This window comes from Atractosteus spatula, chromosome 4, assembly GCF_055471065.1.
Source record: "Atractosteus spatula isolate fAtrSpa1 chromosome 4, fAtrSpa1.hap1, whole genome shotgun sequence".
Classification (NCBI taxonomy): domain Eukaryota; kingdom Metazoa; phylum Chordata; class Actinopteri; order Semionotiformes; family Lepisosteidae; genus Atractosteus; species Atractosteus spatula.
The window spans coordinates 70,023,072-70,044,474 of NC_142709.1; the positions used below are offsets into that span (position 1 = coordinate 70,023,072).

General features: G+C 38.8%; 3 protein-coding genes across 3 annotated transcripts; all 3 read left to right on the forward strand.

Moving 5' to 3' along the window:
• The first annotated feature begins 261 nt into the window (after positions 1–261).
• LOC148837025 (extracellular calcium-sensing receptor-like) lies at positions 262–5,082 on the forward strand. The gene is made up of 7 exons (XM_088914249.1): positions 262–464; positions 1,423–1,711; positions 1,962–2,789; positions 2,898–3,113; positions 3,483–3,500; positions 3,533–3,656; positions 4,214–5,082. The coding sequence occupies exons 1-7, from the start codon at positions 262–264 to the stop codon at positions 5,080–5,082; spliced, it is 2,547 nt and encodes an 848-aa protein (XP_088770375.1).
• A 2,326-nt stretch (positions 5,083–7,408) lies between these two features.
• LOC148837026 (extracellular calcium-sensing receptor-like) lies at positions 7,409–12,151 on the forward strand. Its single transcript, XM_088913950.1, has 6 exons — positions 7,409–7,611; positions 7,956–8,247; positions 8,880–9,695; positions 10,084–10,311; positions 10,731–10,854; positions 11,241–12,151. Exons 1-6 carry the CDS (start codon positions 7,409–7,411, stop codon positions 12,149–12,151), a joined length of 2,574 nt encoding a protein of 857 aa, XP_088770076.1.
• Positions 12,152–13,833: 1,682 nt separating this feature from the next.
• Positions 13,834–18,756, forward strand: LOC148837027 (extracellular calcium-sensing receptor-like). The gene is made up of 6 exons (XM_088913473.1): positions 13,834–14,039; positions 14,301–14,592; positions 14,774–15,589; positions 15,705–15,932; positions 16,922–17,045; positions 17,843–18,756. The coding sequence occupies exons 1-6, from the start codon at positions 13,834–13,836 to the stop codon at positions 18,754–18,756; spliced, it is 2,580 nt and encodes an 859-aa protein (XP_088769599.1).
• Positions 18,757–21,403: the final 2,647 nt, after the last annotated feature.

Sequence of the window (21,403 nt, forward strand, 5' to 3'; positions counted from 1 at the left end):
TTTGATAGTGATTTCTTTTTTATTTCTCCATCATGCGACCTATAGCCGCGTTGAATTGAACAAAAGAAATGAGTGCCCTGTGTCTATTGTTATGCCTGCTGTTTGCAACATCTACTGGGAGTATAAGATATCACATCATCTTATTTTAAGAGCCCATCCCTGTGTGCAGGACTAACATAGCCATGCACAGATAGTGCAAGTGTTTATTAAATAAATAACACACTCAATGTGTCCCCGGTCACTGTAACACAGGGTAACAAGATGCTTGTCTTTATCCTGGCTCTGTTTTGTTCTGTCTCAGCGCCTTCGCCTAATAGAACCACAGAAGCCTCATGCACACTTCAGGGCAACTTTGAGCTGCCTGGATTCCTAGCCGATGGAGACATCGTTATTGGAGGGCTTTACTGGGTAGTGGTCCCTGACTTGACCTACACACACAAACCAGCCGCATCAGGATGTCAAGGGTGAGTTAATGTATTGCTGCGCAGGGGGAACATTGCTGCCAGATGACAGCATGTATTAGCTTTCATTTAAAATGTATTCTCAGCCTTTTCTCTCCCATTACCTTTTTTAAATGAATTCTAGTGTCTACTGAACCCGCTGTGCTCTTTTCTCAGGTAAACTGCCTTTTCTGGGTAATTCAAAGCAAGAAAGCGTAAACAGCTTCACAGACAATTTGCCTTCGAGTCAGATTTCCACAAACACTACCTGTAAACTGAGATGATGAAAGCAGACGTGCTCATTAGACCTTGAAATGGGAAATCATGCTCACTAAACGCTGCAGACCTGAGCACCCAGCAGTCTGGTCTCGCCTTACTGCTGCATCTGTGCAAAGGAAAACCCACTAATTAGCAAGCTGAGCTCATATGCTTTCACAGCATTGTGATTAGAGCCTTGGCAGGCATGGCTATTCAAACTATATCATTCAAGCACTGAGCTGTTTCAGTAGTTTTGAAATAAAATGAAGTGACGTGTGTGCATAAACAAAATTAATTAATATGTTCTCTCACTTTGGCACCCTGCTAATTGCTAAATCGACTGCTGGAGTTTGTAGCTATGGCACACCACACTCTCTGTGTAAAATAATATATTGTATTACTTTTCCTCATCTTTTATTCATGACATTTTTTTAAAGTTGAAGCACCATTGAAAATAAGATTCTGAATTCAATACTTTTATAACAAGTGCAGAAAAATAAGGGTTAAGTGATGCAAAGTTTAATAATGTACATTTTGATATTGCTAAAATGCCAAAGCATAAGATTATCAGTAGCTGTAGTAGCTGTATTCACGTTCTCACACTTTCTGCATAATTTTGGTATTGCACACTGCATGTGTAACCTTTTTCTCACTGGTCCAGAATATGGGGCTTTTGTAGTCTTTCTTTTTGTTAGGTCAACTAAAAACCGTGATTTCTCCACAGCTTTGACCCTAGAGCTTTTCGCTGGGCCCAGACCATGCGGCTGGCCATTGAAGAGATCAACAAGAATCCATACCTGCTTCCCAAGCTAACCTTGGGCTACAAGATTTATGACTCCTGTGCAACTCATGTGGCATCCCAGCGAGCCAGTCTCACAGTTCTTAATGGCCCCAGTGAAGTGTCCAGCAGGATGTGCTCTGGAGCCTGGCCTGTAAAGGTCATCATCGGAGACTCGGGGTCATCACAGTCCATTATCCTCTCCAATACGCTACAGCCTTTTAGAATTCCAATGGTATGTACAGTACTCTAGTTTCTAGAACCAAGAATTACATGTACTGTATATGTACAGAGATTACAAAGAAGACTGAAATAGGTGAATTGGACACTGCATTTATTTAGGATGTTCTGTGATCATTGTAAGTAATTCTGCTAATAGTATTAATAATTATATTTTGTGGCATTCTGTAATTAAGAAACATTAACATAAGGCAACTAGGCCTTATATCCTTCTTATTTCTGTTGTTTTGACCTTTTCTCCTCAGATAAGTTACATTTCCACATGCTCCTGCCTCAGCAACAGGCAAAGATTTCCAACATTTTTTAGAACGGTTCCCAGTGACTCCCACCAAGTGAAAGCCATTGCTCAGCTGGTGAAGCATTTCGGACGGACCTGGGTGGGAGCCATTTCAGAAGACGGCGATTATGGAAGATATGCATTCCAGGAGTTAATTGAGGAGTTTGAAAGGATCAGCGTCTGTCTGGCCTACTATGAAACTATTCCTAAAGTTTACAGCAGACAAAAGATTCTAGAGATCTTAGATGCGATGAAACGATCCACAGCCAAGGTGGTCATTTCGTTTGCTGGAGAGGGTGACTTGTACCCCCTGCTGAAGGAGTATGCAGCTCAGAACATCACTGGGATTCAATGGATAGCCAGCAAAGTCTGGGTCACGGCCTCGCTGTTTGCAGCCAGCGAGTTCTACCCTTCTCTCGGTGGTACTATCGGGTTTGCCATTCTCCGGGGACAGATCCCTGCTCTGAGAGACTATCTCCTGAAAGTTCACCCTTCCCTGTATCCCAACAACACGCTGGTGCAGGAGCTCTGGGGCGACATGTTTGGCTGCTCTTTCCTACCGTCGAACGCCACTGGCCAGGATGGCAGAGTCCAGCCCCCCTGCAGTGGCCAGGAGTCTCTAGTGGAGAAGAGTTCCGTCTACCTGGACGTGTCTAGCCTCCGGGTGTCCTACAACGTTTATAAAGCTGGGTACACTATTGCCCACTCGCTGGACAGCCTGGCCAGCTGTGAGCCTGGGGAAGGACCATTTGGCAATTTTACGTGCGCAGACCCTTCAAACTTTGAGCCATGGCAGGTAACACACTGCATGATTGTATTGTCTCATTCTGTTTTCATGCCTAAGACCTCATTCTACTTCATTTTTACATAATGCCAAATAACCGTTATTTTTTGTTCTTGAAAGCTTCAACATTACATCCAGATGTTATCTGTTACAAACGCCCTGGGAGACAAAATAAGCTTTGATGAAAATGGAGACCCCATTGCATCTTATGATATTATAAACTGGCAGAGGGGTGCAGATGGGAAACTGTGGTTTGTTACTGTTACAGTGGAAATCTATGATGCATCTCAAGGACTTGGGAAGGAGCTCGTGATAAATGAAGAAGCTGTGATATGGAATGATGACCGAAAGACAAACTGCAAACAGCCAATACTAACTTCTTTGTAAGGAAAACATTTATTTCTTCATTGCAGATTATTGAGATTCACTGGAAGCACACATTTCAGAGTTTATAGTCAATTTTCTATTCTATGGGCCAGATTTCTAAAATATTTTCCTCAAACCATGTTTATTCCATTTTTTCAGAATCATAAAACCATAATTGTAAAGTTGTAAGGTGCTATACACATCTTTCAAGGAAAAGTTGAAATGTCAGATTTTGGAACCTTAGATATTTGTTGATTGTTTATGAATGTGTTGCATGCAGCAGTGCACAGTGTTTCAGAAATGCGTCTTCATTCCAAAGTGCTGCGTGCGGAGGCTGTTCCAGGCCTGCAGACAGAGGCTGACGGACTGCTCTTTGTTCTCCACGTAAGGTGCTGCGGTCTGTGTGCACTGAAAGCTGCCCCCTTGGTACACGGAAAGGGATTCGTCAAGGGCAGCCTCCTTGTTGCTTTGACTGTCTACCATGTGCTGATGGCAAAATTAGTAATCAGACAGGCAAGTATTTCCTTCTTCATTTACTCTCATGCATGCTCTGCATGAGCCCCATCTCCAAAGTTAATTTGTCCTCTGATTTCTAAATTGAATTAGAAAATGATGCAATGATGTGCAGACTTAAAGAGACAATTGAAAATGAAGTAGAAAGATTATAGAACACACATTCCTTATTATGCATGCTATATACAGTACCAGTATTTATATTTACATTTACTGTGCATTTTTGTGTGTGTTTGACTTTGTTTCTTGAATTTTTCTGGGAATCAGAAGGAGTCCATATAAGATTAAATAAAGTGGAACAAGAATCATAGTGATACACAAGACTCATACTGATGGTCTTCTCTCTTAATGAATTTTCTTTTTAAAAAAACAAGCATTTGGAATAAAGCACCACTATTTTAAACTAAGAGGGCTTTTAAAGTTTAATGTTTGCAAACAAATATTCAGTACAAAAATGACTATTTTCCACACCAAAGAGATCTATGTAGAAAGTGTGGTGTTCAATTTAAAAAATATGGCTGCTGCTTTCTGTAACTTCCCCATGTTTTTGACTACAGATTCAGTAGAGTGTACTGAATGTCCTGAGGATCACTGGTCAAATGCTGCAAGAACAGGCTGCATACCCAAAGAGGTGGAATACCTGAGCTATGATGAAATGGGGATCACACTGGCAGTGATTGCTCTTTTAGGAGCTTGCCTTACGATTGGTGTCCTTGTGGTCTTCCTTCACTCCAGAAACACTCCGATAGTCCGGGTTAACAACTCGGAGCTCAGCTTCTTTATCCTGCTGTCACTCACACTCTGTTTCCTGTGTTCTGTTGCTTTCATAGGACAGCCGACATATTGGTCTTGTATGTTTCGGCACACTGCCTTTAGCGTAACCTTCTCTTTGTGCATATCCTGCATTCTTGGGAAAACGCTGGTCATTCTAGCAGCTTTCAAAGCGACGAGGCCTGGCAGTAATGTCATGAAATGGTTTGGACCCAGGCAGCAACGGATGATCATTTTCGCATGTACTGCAGTACAAATAGTCATCTGTACTATATGGCTGATAGCTGCTCCGCCATTCCCTCTTAAAAACACTGTCTATCAGAGGCCAAGGATCATACTGGAGTGTAGCACTGGCTCTGATTTGGCTTTCTGGTGTGTACTGGGCTACATTGGGGTTTTGGCTTGTTTGTGTTTTGTTCTTGCCTTTTTAGCTAGGAAACTGCCAGACAATTTTAATGAGACGAAGTACATTACATTCAGCATGCTCATCTTTTGTGTCGTGTGGCTGGTTTTTATACCTGCATATGTCAGTTCACCGGGAAAGTACACTGTGGCTGTTGAAATATTTGCAATTCTGGCCTCTAGCTTTGAGCTGTTTGTGTATATATTTGCTCCAAAATTTCATTTAATTTTATTCAACCCTAATACAAACTAATACAAACAATACTTGATAAGAAATGTTAATCTAGGAATGAAACTAGATAAGTGGACTTCGTTTTATATTTTAAATTGATTTTATAGTGCACTTTCTTGTTTAATGTACAGTATGGTTGAAAGCTATCATGGGATGTGAATGTATCTAGATGCTGCTGCTTGTCATTCAATACTAATCTCTTAATAAACTTTTTAATTATATTATTGTTTGAGTAAATTATTATATATAATAAGATTGTTGTGCATATTTTTATAATTATATTAAACTATAATTTGCTTACAACCAATAAAACATATCGATGGTATATGAAAAGGAAGTAAACAGTACATATTTACTTTTACATTCTTAGAGATATCAACCCCCTAAATATCTGTCTGCAGAAAAATAGCAAGCAAATAGCAAACAATAGAAAGCAGTAAAAAACATACACTAGGTAAAGTACAAATATGTAGCTGCGTCAATAGAGAATGCTGTCTTGAATGTGTATAAATAATTGTTTAATTTTCGAAAGCCAAAATGTAATTTTGATTGGAGAATCATTCCATCTACAATAGATAGAGTGAAAAGAGGAGTACCTCACGGCCCAGTGTAGGGACCTTCGCTTTTGGCCAATATATATACACTAAAACTGGGTCATGGTTAAGAAAAGCTAATTAATTTTTAGTATTTCTAAATAGTACCTATAAAACATTAAAGAGTTTAATATATATTGAATTACTAATTCCAAATGGTCGAAACAACAAACTAATCTAGACTTGATTAGGCTGATTTATGTCAAAATCAGCTACAGTAAACATGAATAAAATTTGCATCAGCGAGAAAAGTTATTATTTTTGTTTTCTTTATCCATATTGTAATCGCCTCTTAAAATACAGGGTTGTGTGGGAGCCAAAGCCTATCCTGGCAAGCAACAAGTGAAAGGCAGGGTACACTCCAGACAGAACACCAATCTACAGTATTAAAGGGTATATCCACAGACACACACATACTCACACCTATGGCAAATTTTCCCAGAAGCCTATTAAACTACCAGTAAATTTTTGGAGTTTTGGAGGAAACCAGAGGAAACCCACGTGAACACAGGGAGAACATAAAAACCCCACAAGGATAGCACCGGGTCTGAAATTGAACTGAGGGCCCCAGCACTACAAGAAAGCAATACTTGCCACTGCACGACCATGCCTCCCTGTTTTCATTACATATCTATTAATTGCAAGATGAATCGAATTATATTTAATAATTTCTGTAGTATCGTCAGTAATCATATACTAAAAGTAGCTTAAAGAAACACATTACTTCATTTTATTCTATAGCTAATTCTAAAATAAGAAAACAGGAGATAAAACATTACTCTCCATCTACATGTATTAAAAGGATGGAGGATATCCAGAGGATATTTTATATCTAGCAACTTTGCAAAGTGGTACAATGGTTAGCATTGCTCCCTCACAGCGCTGGGGCCCTAGGTTCAATTACTGCAAGGAGTTTGTATGTTTACACCATGTTTCTCCAGCTCTGGTTTGCTGCTACAGACTAAAGACATACTGGTAGGTTAATTGGTTTCTGGGAAAAACTGGCCATGGTGTGAGCATGTGTATTGGTGTCTGTGTGTGCCTCGTTATGGACTGGCATCCCATGGAGGGTGTATTCTGTTTTGAGCCTATTGTTTGCTGGGACAGGCTCTGGCTATAAGCTCTGTCTGCTTTATGCAAACTCAACACATACTAACAACAGATGTTGTCCATGTCTTTCAATTTTGCAAGGGTTCAACAGAAAGATAATGTTCAAATTTAATCTTATTTAAGAATGATTTTGACTGATTCCTCTTTATTCCTACCTTATGCATGTTCCATAAGATAACAAAGGAAAATGGTGTCTTCTGTCTTGATGCTTGTGTAAACAAAACCAAAAAAGAATTATGTTCTTTCATGCATTTGAGATTTATTTTATTACAGGTCATCTTATCCCACTGTTTAAATGCGACAGGACACAATATGAACCAAATAGTAAAACTACAAATATACTGTAAGCCTCACTTGCATGAAAAATCAAATAAAGACTGACAGCAGTCCCACAGCAAGTCAACCTGAACTGTGAATCACTATTAGTTAATGAACTTTTCAGCCCCTCAAGGTAGATGTTTAATGTGCTGCATTTAACAGTAGGGAAATCCATTCTCCTTTGGAACATTCAAATTTTTCCACTGGGATTTTACAGTTTAGCGAGTGATTTGCTCAATGTAAACACCCTGGGACTCAACCTTCTATATAAATAATTTTGAGATTTTAAAAAAAGCTACTGATTGGTTCAGCACAACAATTGTGAGATGCTACTCTATGCATTTGTGCTGATAGGTGCCTTTGCTACTTTCTCAGAAAAACCTGTGTGTAAAATGTTAGGAAAACCAGAATTCCCAGTGCTATCGAAGGATGGAGATGTCGTTATTGGTGGTGCCTTTTCCATTCACAGCAAATCTAAAGTCCAGATGACGTTATTTCAAAGTGAACCAGAACCTCTGGGATGCTCCAGGTTAGTCTGATTCTGAGCAACTAAAAAATTCATACATTTAAAGTTCACAACTTTTTTTTCTGAAATATTGAAATTACCAATGATTACTGTAGGAAAACATGCTTAAACGTTCTAGTTATCTATGTAATAAAATTGTGCAGCTATATGGCAGAAAAAGAAAGTGAAAGACGTTATTTTATGTAAATTCATAAGAAAGAAAATGAAAATGAATACCATGCCATACCAAGGTTTTTCTGTATGTGTGACATCTTATACTAAAAATACTTCCTTAAAATGTAATTTAAAAAGTCATTAATTTGGTATTTAATATTTTAACTAAACAATGAATTTTTTACATTATTTAGCATTAACTTCAGAGAATTTCGCTTCGCACAAACCATGATCTTTGCAATAGAGGAAATAAACAATAGCACCGATTTACTTCCAGAAACGTCCTTAGGCTACAGGATCTATGACAGCTGTGGCTCTATTCCATCTTCTATAAAAACAGCAATGGCTTTAATGAACGGTCAAGAAGAAACAGTGTTGAATGAGTCTTGCAGTGAGTCAGGCACAGTTCATGCAATTATAGGAGAATCTGAGTCATCATCAACCATTGCGATGGCAACAACTACAGGACCATTTCATATTCCTGTGGTAAGAAATTTAACCTCTCTGTAACTCTCTCTGTAAATCGCATCTACATCGCATCTATCATTGTAGTTTTGAAATGTAACATACTAATTTCAAATATCTATAGTAGTGCAAGCAATCAGGAGAATTTAACGTCTGAAGGAAGTAAATGCTGTAATTATTGGAAATCCATTGGTTGATATTTTGATTTTGTAACTGTCATATTATTCAGTACACAGGTATGTCACTGTTGGAGACCTACTGTAAAACAGCACAGCTGGACATATTATACTGTAACTGAGATCAATAGATGTGGCATCATTCTTTCTCTTATGTTAGGCAGAAAAATGTTTAAAAATTGAGTGGGAGAAAGCATCTGTGTTGACCTAAGTGACTACAAACTTGTTCCTGACACAACATTTGCATGAAGGACAAGATTTAGATTTGGATTTGGCTGGGTTATTTTGTATAAATTGTTTGAAAATATCCAGCATATGCTGAGCAGGGTTGAAACTCAGAAGAGTTGTGATACAGATGTGTAATAATTACCGTGTGTGGAAAAATTACCCCATTAATGTACAGTAAAATATGAATGAACATGCATTTTGCATTTTCTTAATAACTATCATAAAATATCTAATTTCCTATGCTTACAGATCAGTCATTTTGCTACTTGTGCGTGCCTGAGCAACAAAAAACTGTTTCCTACATTCTTCAGAACCATCCCGAGTGACTATTACCAAAGCAGAGCCCTGGCACAGCTTGTGAAGCTCTTTGGATGGACCTGGGTTGGGGCCATTAGAAGTGATAATGATTATGGCAACAATGGGATGGCTACCTTTGTAGAAGCTGCCCAACAGGAAGGGGTATGCATTGAATACTCAGAAGCTATTTTAAGAACAAATCCAAAGGAGAAGATTTCTAGGGTTGTAGATATCATAAGGAAAGCAACTTCGAAAGTTCTGGTAGCTTTCTTAGCTCAGGGCGAGATGGAGGTTTTGTTAGAGGAGATACTACTGCAAAATGTCACTGGACTGCAGTGGATCGGTAGTGAATCCTGGATTACAGCAAGACAACTTGCAACAGAAAAATCTTCTAAAGTACTGAGTGGTGCAATTGGGTTTGCAATCAACAAGTCAAAAATAGCAGGCCTGAAGGAATTCTTATTGAAACTCCATCCGTCTCAAGCACCTGGTAGTGCTATTCTAAAAGAGTTCTGGGAAACTGCTTTTGGTTGTACTTTATCATCTCAGAACAAGAGCAACGATATGGAGCATTGCACAGGGACAGAGCAATTAGCACTTTTAAGAAACCAGTACACTGATATATCCGAGCTGAGGATTTCCAACAATGTTTACAAGGCAGTGTATGCTCTTGCACACTCCATTCACAATCTGCTTACCTGTAAAGATGGACAAGGCTCCTTCACGAATGAGACCGGCACTAAGAAGAACACGACTGAACCACGACAGGTAAGCAAATGCTTCTTTTTGCATTGGAACAGAGAAAATACAGCTTTTACTTCTGAGACTGCAAAGCCAGAAATCTAAATGAAGTCTCTGACAATTCAGTGTCTGATCAAAACCCGAGACATAGTATATATAGAGACTAGGATTGTTCCAGGTGCTGAAAAACATCATAAGTCAAGTCACATACAGGAGTATCATGAAGATAGCAGTCAGCTCAATACTGGTAGAAGTATGATCAGGGAGGCTATCAAAAAATAATTTGTAGAGAGAGTAGCTAAGACATAGATACAAAATAAGAACTCATTGCTGTCCTGGGGAATTTCCCTAAATACCATGAGACAGTACCGCCTTATTCATACTTATAACAACATATTTGTTTTTGATTTTGTAGGTGCTACATTATTTAAAAGAAGTTAATTTCACAACCAGAACTGGAGAAAGGGTGTATTTCAATGCAAATGGTGATCCAGCAGCAAAATATGAATTGGTTAACTGGCAGCACACTAGAGACGGAGGAACTACTTTCACAACTGTCGGTCACTATGATGCATCCCTCCCTGCTGGTCAGCAGTTCAACATGAATCTTGTCAACATAGCATGGGCTGGTGATCACAATCAGGTGAGTTTCAAGTAAGAGGACTTTTGTTTTAATTTGTGAGGTCTTGAAAAAGTTAGAAAAACTCCACTAGATTAATTATACTAGCATTAATTTAAGTTGTACAAAATTACTGTATCTTATGTTATACTCAAATCAGTAAAATATCAGAGATAAGACACTTATTGCTAACATATCTGTTCTGGGGGGATGGCCAGTGAAATATATGCCTTCACAGAGTTTCAAGCCATTCCTCTATGAGAATTATCTACACAAAGTTTCCAAAGAACAGAAACATTTCTTAAAATTATTTTTCAGTATCATTATGCACTAAAAGCAGTGGAAAAAGTATAAAACCCTCTAAAATATGGGATGTGAGTAACATTAGGAGGAACCAAACACATGCATTGTGGCTACAAAAACACAAGACTTTTATTTCACAGCAACCTGTGTCAGTGTGCAGTGAGAGCTGTCTTCCAGGCACTCGAAAGGTTGTTCAGAGAGGAAGGCCTGTCTGCTGCTTCTACTGTACACCATGTGCTGAAGGAGAGATCAGCAACTCTACTGGTAAAATATTAAAATAGAAACATGTAATTACAACAGTGAAGTCCTCTAATGGTGAAATGTACATTCAAAGATACAAAAGGCAGCAAAGATTCAGTACATATCATGCAGCATTGAATGTTCTACAATACTGAATTACTGTATTTGCAGACGTACAAATTCATTAATCTACAGTAAATAAACATACTGTATATAGTAGGCTGCACAGTAAATGCCTTAGACACATTTAACGTCAATGCCAACATTTATTTTGCATTCACAGAAAATTCTGAAGAAAGGCAGAGAACTAGGTGGAAAGCTAGCAATGCATTTTGCTGTAACATCATTACTGTATGTTACAGTTCTTACTTAAATATTAATATCTATTAATTTAATGTGTTCTCTTTCAGATTCCATTGAGTGTACAAAGTGTCCCTTGGAATACTGGTCAAATGAAGACCAAACCCAGTGTATCTTAAAGGAGACTGAATTCCTGTCTTTTGGGGAGAACATGGGAATAGTTCTGACAATGTTTTCGTTGGCTGGAGCATGTTTAAATTTAGCCATAGGTTTTATATATTTCCACTTCAGAACAACACCCCTTGTTAAAGCCAATAACTCTGAACTGAGTTTCCTTCTGCTCTTTTCATTGACTCTGTGTTTCCTCTGTTCACTCACTTTCATTGGCCAGCCCTCTGACTGGTCCTGTATGTTGCGCCACACAGCATTTGGGATCACATTTGCTCTTTGCATCTCCTGTGTTCTAGGGAAGACATTAGTAGTGTTAATGGCCTTTAAAGCCAAAATGCCTGGCAACAGTGTTCCAAAATGTTCTGGGCCATTGCAGCGACTTAGTGTTTTTACTTGCACAATCATACAAGTGTTACTATGTATACTTTGGTTAGCATTATCCCCTCCATTCCCATATAAAAATATGGAATACTTCAAAAACAAAATCATTTTAGAGTGTGACCTAGGCTCAACAGTAGCATTTTATGCTGTGTTAGGGTATATAGGATTCCTCTCTGCCTTGTGTTTTGTGCTCGCTTTCCTGGCTCGGAAGCTGCCTGATAACTTCAATGAGGCCAAATTCATTACATTCAGCATGCTCATATTCTGTGCTGTCTGGATCACCTTTATCCCAGCTTATATCAGCTCCCCTGGAAAGTATACAGTAGCTGTGGAAATATTTGCTATTTTAGCTTCTAGTTTTGGTCTGCTTTTTTGTATTTTCCTTCCTAAATGCTACATCATGCTACTTAAACCAGAAAAAAACACAAGAAAACATTTGATTGGCAAAATGCATTCAAAATCACTCTAAGAATCAAGACTGTAAAAAAGAACACAGTACTTTTAAGCGTAAGTCTGCTTTTTATTATGACGGGACAAGTAATACGTTTATTCTATGCTGAAAAGAGAAGAGAGAAAACAAAATTTTGGCTGTGAAGCCTTCTTCAGGTGTGAGAAAGACAGGGCAGACAGCAAAGATTAAATAGCACAGAAGAACAAAAGCTGGGAGAGGGGAGGAGGCAAGAGAGGCCACTCAGGAAGTACAAAGTGGAGAGGGGTGAAGAAAGGTGTGAAGTCAAAACCTCCATGAGAATACAGAAGATTACCTGCAAATAAATTGGTCATTGAGAGAAGGGGAAAGATGTGAACCTAGTTTCAGGATCAGTTTAGTTTCTGTTGTCTTTCTGCTATGGGAGTTGAGAAACCTTTCTTTGAGAACAGACAGGGAGATCAGTGTGATCATGGCTGTCTGCCCTGTCTTTCTCCCACCTGAAGAAGGCTTCACAGCCGAAACGTTGTGTTTTCTCTCTTCTCTTTTCAGCATGGAATAAACCTATTACTTGTTCTTTTGCGGATGATGCATGCTGACACAGCTACTCACTCACCTAAAGAGAAAATAGTTCAATAAGAGGGCTTAGATAAGAGTGCAGCTGAAACGAGAGCAAGGAGTTAAAGCAGGGCTTTCCAGATCTGGGCTTGGTGGGCTGGAGTGTCCACAGGTGCTCTAAGTGTTAAAGCAGCAGCACCTGAAGAGCTGGGAGATGCTGTTAAATTAGTTCAACAGTGAGCTGATTAAGGGTTATACAGTAAACAACACTGATGATCTTGAGGACCGCCAACCTCGGCCTGTTTCGGTCTAAATTGAACTAGTTAACTAACTTAAATTGATCAAACCACAGGTTCCAAGTCTTTATTTGGAAAGTGGTTTAAGGCTGACCTACTGTATGAGACCTGCAGGACTGTGGCTCTCCAGGACCAGGCCTGGCCACCCCTGCCCAAGGCCCTGGATATACTGTACAGTACCCAGTAGGGAGCTAATATATTGGAGCGCTACAAGGCCAGTCATTTCCAAAACAGATACAGTGCTTTACATGCACCAACAAAAGCATTCATTTACTATATAAAAATAATGTTTTATATATTTTATAAAGCAGAGATTAAACAAATTAAAACTACAAACTCCTCCAACATGAGAAATGAAACTCATCTTTAACAGTAAGATGCCATAATTGAATTCAATACTTGGTACTTTCGTGAATTAATATTGTGGAATAAATATGCTATTTGAATTTAGGAATACGTTTTTGAATATTGTGTGAAAAGGCTTGAGTGTTCTGCTGCACAGTCCATGATCAAACAGTGAGGAAAGCAGTTCTGACTATTTAATTCTACCCTTTTTGAAATCACATTTCTAAATATGATAGTTTCATCACTAGTAGAAGGGATATTGTTTGAATGAAACCATGCCTTTTACTCAGTTTAAGATTCTTGTCACTTATTAAAAAGATCAGATTCACAGACATGAAAATAACAGCTGCAATTAAGTTTTCTAGAGGCAGATTAAAAAGACCTTTGAGATTTCTTACTAAAGAATGAAATTAGAACTACAGTAACATCATGTTTATCTCATCACTCCAGAGACATCAGGTTTAGTATAAATATATAAGGGTGATTTGGCTGTGATGAGAGATGGGGATCTTTCTGTGCCTTAAGATGTTATCACAAGTCACTGTACTGACAGTGGTTGTGCTAATCTCATCAGCAGAAGAAACTGTTTGTAGGCTAGAGGGAAGTGCAGCTATCCCACCTTTATTTAAGGAGAATGACTTTATGATTGGTGGGATGTTTTCAATTCATGCTGAGGTTTTGGCTGAGACTTTTCCATTTACAACAAAACCAGAGACTCTGAAATGCAAAAGGTTAGTAATAATTTATTTTTTGACTTGATATAATCAGTCCCTGATGCAATAGTCTTTGAATAAACAAGATGTCTGCTTTGCTTCTGTCGATACTTGTCTGTTGTTTTATTTTATTACTTACAGATAGAATGCAGTCTCATATATCTGTATTACATTCTATATATTGACTTTACACTTCATGTTATCATAGTATTCAGAGCTTTAATATGTAATATGAAAGATGAAATAAAACAATACCAATTTGACTTGTATTTTTTCTAGACTAAGCTTCCGTGAATTTCAGCTAGCACAAACAATGATCTTTGCCATTGAAGAAATAAACAACAGGACTGATCTTCTTCCTGGAGTGTCTTTGGGATATAAGATCTATGACACGTGTGGCTCCATATCTTTGGCAATAAGAGCAGCTATGGCTCTGATGAATGGAAACGAGGAAACTCTCTCTGACAGCTCCTGCTCCAGACCAGCTGCAGTTCAAGCTATAATAGGAGAGTCGGGATCTTCACCCACTATTGCAGTTTTAGCAGCAGTTGGACCTTTTCATATCCCCGTGGTGAGATATGTTTAATAAAGGTTTTATTTACTAAATCAACAAATACAGCAACAGCAAATACAGGTACCATTACCTATTATTATTATTTGTAGAACATTTAAATTCAAAGGAGAGAGAAACTCGTTTTTAATGTGAATATATAAAGAACCTATTTTGATCCTTTAGAATTTTCTCTTAACAGATCAGTCACTTTGCTACCTGTGCATGTCTGAGCAATAGAAGGAGATTCCCTTCATTCTTCAGAACCATCCCCAGTGACTATTATCAGAGCAGAGCCCTGGCTCAGCTTGTGAAGCACTTTGGATGGACCTGGATTGGAGCCATTAGAAGTAACAATGATTACGGCAACAACGGGATGGCTACTTTTGTGCAAGCCGCCCAGCAAGAGGGGATCTGTATTGAGTATTCAGAGAGTTTTTACAGAACAGATCCACACCACAAAGTTCTAAAGCTCATAGATGTTATAAAAAAGAGCACTGCAAAAGTTATTGTGGCATTTCTTGCTCAAGGAGAAATGAATATTTTATTGGATGAATTATCCCTCCAGAAGGTAGCTGGTCTTCAGTGGATTGGAACAGAAGCATGGATAACTGCCAGCAATCTTGCAACAGCACAAAATTTAAGAGTTCTGAGTGGATCAATGGGGTTTGCTGTTAGTAACTCCATGATAGAAGGGTTGAAGGAATTTTTATTGAATGTCCATCCTTTACAAGCTCCTGACAACGATCTCCTATATGAGTTCTGGGAAAAGTCCTTCAGCTGCTCTTTAAGAATTGAAGGCAATACTGTAGATCAACATGCTTGCACAGGGCTTGAAAGCTTAAAAGAACTAAAGAACCAATACACCGATGTCACTGAATTGAGAATATCCAATAATGTATACAAAGCTGTGTATGCTGTTGCACATTCTCTACACAATCTACTCAAATGCAAAACAGGACAAGGATCTCCTGCTAATTCTAGCTGCATGAGCAAAGTTAAAACTGAGCAGTCAGAGGTAAAGTGTTGTTCAAATCTGTAGTGCATTAACAGTAACATTAACACTCAAATGTACTGTATTTTTGTTTGTCCGTCAGGATATCTTCAGTTCAAAATAATTGCGTTTTTCACAGGTGCTTGAGAACCTCAAAACTGTCAACTTCAAGTCTGAAACTGGAGAGCAGGTCTTCTTTGATGACAATGGAGATCCAGTTGCGAGGTATGAACTAGTGAACTGGCAGCTTGTAAACGAGAGCACCGTCCAGTTCACGACCATCGGTTACTATGACGCTTCACTGCCAGCAGGTCGTCAGTTTGTCATGAATCAAGTCGATATTGTTTGGACAGGTGGGCAACGTGAGGTAAGTATAAGATATTCTTCTAAGACACATTACACTTTGCTGTAACAGGTTAGTAGATCGTTTATCCCTGGCCCTACAAGAGTATCAGTAGAAAAGTGTCTCACGCTTAAGACAGAGCCTATGTCACGAACACGGACTGAAATCCGTGTCAGATCTTGTAGAAGACCCTATGCGATGCGGTAAGAGCTGGAGAAAACAGGAGGCGTGGTAAAAGGGAACACACAGGGGTTTAATAGTGCACAAAATAATAGTGACAGTCCGTGAGACAGTGTACGGGGAAGACAAAACGGCATCCAAATCCAAACGGGTCCAAGGGCAGGTCAAAGCACAGTCCGAGAGTCCATCAACAAGGAATCCATCCTGGGACGCGACAAAGTTAAAATCCCCGGGAGGGGGGAGCACACGGACAAACAAAACATGGAGGTCCAAGGGTGACGGGGTGAGATCCTCCAGACCCCGGGCTCAGGAAGCGGGAGGTGTCGGGAATGAGGCCTATGCCCTCAGGAGACGGACGTAGGGTTTCCTGGTGCTAGGCGGGCCTCGCGACATCTTACCCTAATGATGAGCCCCGAGGACTGGAGGAGCTGGTCTTTAAATAATAACGCTAAAAGGGTACACCTGGAGAGCTTAATCACACGGACAATCATGAGAGTAGTGGAGCGCCCTCTAGGGAGGGATGTCGGGCGTGACAGCTTAGCACTACAAGCAGTCAACTTGCACTGTTTTTCTGTGAGTGGTTAGAAAATCCATGGTTGGATGGATAATTATTAACTGAAATTGGAGTTGGTGGATGGAGTGATTGTAGCGCAGTGTGTTTTCATTTGCGGTTTAATGTCAGATTTTCATTAAGTAACACAACGTGAAAATATTCTCCAAAAATGTAATACGCATTTTTTTGTTCAAATGCAAAACTTAGATTTATTTTGTGATAATCACATAGCCCATGTCACTGTTCCTCCGCTGCAAATTGTCTTGTCCTTGTTCTGCAGAAGCCTGAGTCGGTGTGCAGTGAGAGCTGTCCTCCAGGCACTCGAAAGGCAGCTCAGAGAGGAAGGCCTGTGTGTTGCTATGACTGCATACGATGTGCTGAAGGAGAGATCAGCAACACATCAGGTAAATGTAATTTATATATATTATATATAATAACAGTCATTATTTTAGTACAGTACATACAGAATTTGGAGGCTTACAACATATCAGCAGTGTAATCTTACAATGTGGAGCCAAATACCTAACCTCATCAAATCTTTAGATGCTAAACAAGATCAACAAGGCTAGTTCAACAATCGCAAGACAGACTCCAAATGGAAATTGGGATGTTGCTGGCAATGTTTTTGATCTGTGGAAGGCAGTGCCCAAATTCAATTAGTACATGCTGTAGGAGACTGTTTTTCAGATGGATTGTTAAGCTAAGGTCCTGTCAGACTTGCCCTCAGCAAGAAATAAAATTTGTACAGCAATATTATAAATGACACCCATGCTCATCCTCTTCCACTAAATTCCAACGTGGACATTTTCAGTTTGTCCTACACACTTTAGATATCCACTCTATATCTTAATTGGTTCTGTTATTGTGTAATGAGATGCTGCATATAGATAATAATCTCTTTCCTGGTTAAGATGCATTAGGCAATGTGATGAATTAGTGAAGTATGATTTCATCCATTAATTTTTTAGCCATTTTATCAAATACACGGCCATGAGGGAGCTGAAACCTATCTCAGAAAGCAACAGGCGCAAGGCAGGGTACACCCTGGACAGGACGCCAGTTAATCGCAGGGCAGACATACAAACACAGACTTGCACAGTATTATTATTAAACATAATGAACCCTCTTAATTTTTAAAATGGTAAAAAAAATAGTTATATATATGACTATTATTCTAATTGTATTCATTATTTTTTTACAGATTCTGTTGATTGTATTCAGTGTCCTTTGGAATTCTGGTCAAACGACAAAAGAGATGAATGTGTATTAAAAGCAGTTGAATTCCTGTCCTTTGGAGAAATAATGGGAATACTGCTCATAGCTTTTTCTTTGTCTGGAGCTTGCCTAACTATAGGTGTAGCTTTCATCTTCTACAGAAACAAGGACACTCCAGTTGTTAAAGCCAATAATGCTGAACTGAGTTTCCTTCTGCTCTTTTCATTGACACTGTGTTTCCTCTGTTCACTTACTTTCATTGGCCAGCCCTCCGACTGGTCCTGTATGTTGCGCCACACAGCATTTGGGATCACATTTGTCCTGTGCATCTCTTGTGTTCTGGGGAAAACAATAGTGGTGTTAATGGCCTTTAGGGCTACACTGCCAGGCAATAACATTATGAAATGGTTTGGGCCCAAACAGCAAAGGTTAAGTGTTTTTGTTTTAACACTCATACAGATCTTGATTTGTATTCTATGGTTAACAATATCTCCACCTTTTCCAAACAAAAATATGAATTATTACAAAGACAGAATCATTCTGGAGTGTGGGCTGGGATCTGCAGGTGCATTCTGGGCTGTGTTAGGGTATATAGGATTCCTCTCTGCCATGTGCTTTGTGCTCGCTTTCCTGGCTCGGAAGCTGCCTGATAACTTCAATGAAGCCAAATTCATTACATTCAGCATGCTCATATTCTGTGCTGTCTGGATCACCTTTATCCCAGCTTATATCAGCTCCCCTGGGAAGTTCATAGTAGCTGTGGAAATATTTGCTATTTTAGCTTCTAGTTTTGGTTTACTTTTCTGTATATTTGCACCAAAATCTTATATAATTTTAGTAAAACCTGAATTAAATACAAAGAGGTGTGTAATGGGTAAAATGGCATCAAACCCACATTAACAGAACCAAATGAGAACTGAAAGTTTAATTTTAATTTGTTGAAACTACAGTGAAACTACAAGAAAACATCAAAAGTGTTGTTTTCTGAAGTCCCATAGAGATCTAAATCTCTATGTAAGTAATGAAGTGAAAAATAAGAATAAACAACTGCCGTGCTATTAGAATTAAAGTCTGTGCATGTATTTCTATATATTTTACAAACATGGAGATCTTTGACTGTGTTTGAGGAAAGGCAGCAAGAATAATTATATTAAAAAATAAAATGTTGGTGTTAACAGAAACGCTTTGTTAAATAATTAAAAGCATTTATGAAAAAATGATTGATTTCCCTGTTTTCAGAGACAAAACACTACGCTGAACTATTTTCAGGCAGATCAAAGATGAGCGAAGGCCGTTTAGCCCATCCGATCATTTCTATTTCTCTACAGTCCCTAACCAGTATTAATTGTACTGGGAACAACACTCACAAGTATGAAATCCCCCAGTACAACCCCAGAAAGAGGTCATTTAGAGTCACCAGTTATTAGCAAAACTACCCTACATGTTTTATGTGGAACATGCAGACTCCACAAATTCACAGATTTGAACCTAGGACACTAGACCTGTGAGACTGTGGTGCTAATCTAAGTTAAGCTTTATCAAATCTGTGCTCCTCTGTCACCAAAATAATTTAATGATAAAAAACATTATTGACAAAACGGATTGAGAAAAGATTAACGGATTGTCAATTGTACTCTTTACAGGCACTCTGCAGGCTAACCATTCATCACATTCCCATGTGAATGCCTACACCGCATTACTTTGGCTCAGATATGGATTCTGGATCTTTATTTTATATCACCTAATGCTCATTAACCGGTTTCCTTACTTTATCTGCATGACGTCTTCTGTCTTAAAATGTGAGTAAAAGTGATCATCGAAAAAATAAATCCAAAACACTGCTGAGGATAATACTAAAAAGATGATAATGTTTAGTAAATAATAATAAATCATACAATTGTGGAGGGATCAAACTTTATCTGGATTTCTGTTCTAAAAGGTTGCACACACTTCTCTTTCATTTAAGAATCAGCACACACGCAAAGTCAATATTGTATACCTTACTCTACACCTAATGTGATGAGCTCAGATTGTATCAGTGTTAGTCTGCATTTTAAATGGGGGTGCAGTAAAAACAAAAGTTTGTATGAGGTGGGTGGAAGTGCAACAGTACAATGACTTGACCACTGCACGTACTGAAAATAAAGATTGTTATTTAAAATATTATCAAATGAAGCCAAAGCAGTGTTTAAAAAATCACAGTCCTAGGACACAATAGCCGCATTTCACAAAAAAATAGGGACTCGGACCCACAGCCTGCCAGTTATTTCTCCAGAGGGTTTCCCACTGCCCTGTGCTATCCCCCACCTTCCATGGGCAATGACTTTTTTGATATGTCACATATGTCATGTTATATATGGTTCAGAATAATCATCGCCCTTTTTGAAGTTTGTAAGAAGTTATAAGATTCTGCCTGTGACCTCTAGGAAGGGTCAGAGGTCATAGGCAGTGCGGGTTTGAAGTAGAAAAACACTTATATATATTATTGATGGAAAATATATATATATAATTTATCTGTATTCAACACTACAGTGTTGGTTCAGGCGCATTGTGTAATATGTCGGCTGTTTTAACATATCTTAAGTAGCTCCAACAATTACAGCTACACATCAAAGGACAAGACTTGGGACAGGACTTAGCAGGTCAACTCATGTTACATATCAAAGGACAGGTACACATCAAAGGACAGGACTTGAGACAGGACCAACTGGTCAACTCATGCTACATATCAAAGGGCAAGACGAATACACATGAAGCTGTGAAACAAAACATCTTCCTGAGATCGTACTGTATATAAGAGCTGGGAAACCCTTGCGGTTGGTCTGTCCTGCGGGGCAGACCCAACGCGCGTTGATGTCATTATTGAGCTCAATAAAACAACTGAATCCACGCAAGACTGTGTCCTGCTCCTTGGATGAAGGTTTTCCCACAACAGGGTTTTTGCTAGAATACATAAGGGCTCATATTTGTGTTACATCATCTCTTAATCACCTCTTAATAATCATCTCTTAGAGAATAAAAATGATCATTTCTTAGTCTCATTATTGACTCACCTGTTTTATCTTTGTCATCACTCCAACTACTACGATTTCATCTTGGCGTAACCACTCTTATTGTTGTCATTAATACGGTATAAAAATATAATGTGTGTGGATCAGTTGTTAATTTGAATTTTTTTTCCAGTTTGTGTCAGATTAAAGAGCTTGATTGACCTCTGGTCTAAACAGAGTCTTACCTGTCCATCAATAGGAGCCTGAGGTAGTTTTGAGTATTTATCCTGGCACAGCTGTTAGTCTTGTTTTAGTAATTCTGTTCAGTTTTTAATCCAGCTTCTGTTGCTTCACAGCTGAACAAATTTTGTGCACAAGGAAACATTGTGCACCATGTTTCTGAGCAGTTCCCCCCTTGGTATCAAAGAAGACGGTATTTGGAAACTACAATTAACACTTGGAAACTGAAAAGCAGAACGACTCATCATTTACTTTTGCATTCACTGCTAAAGCCTGAATTGAATACATGGAAACATGGAAACATAGGGAAAATGCTC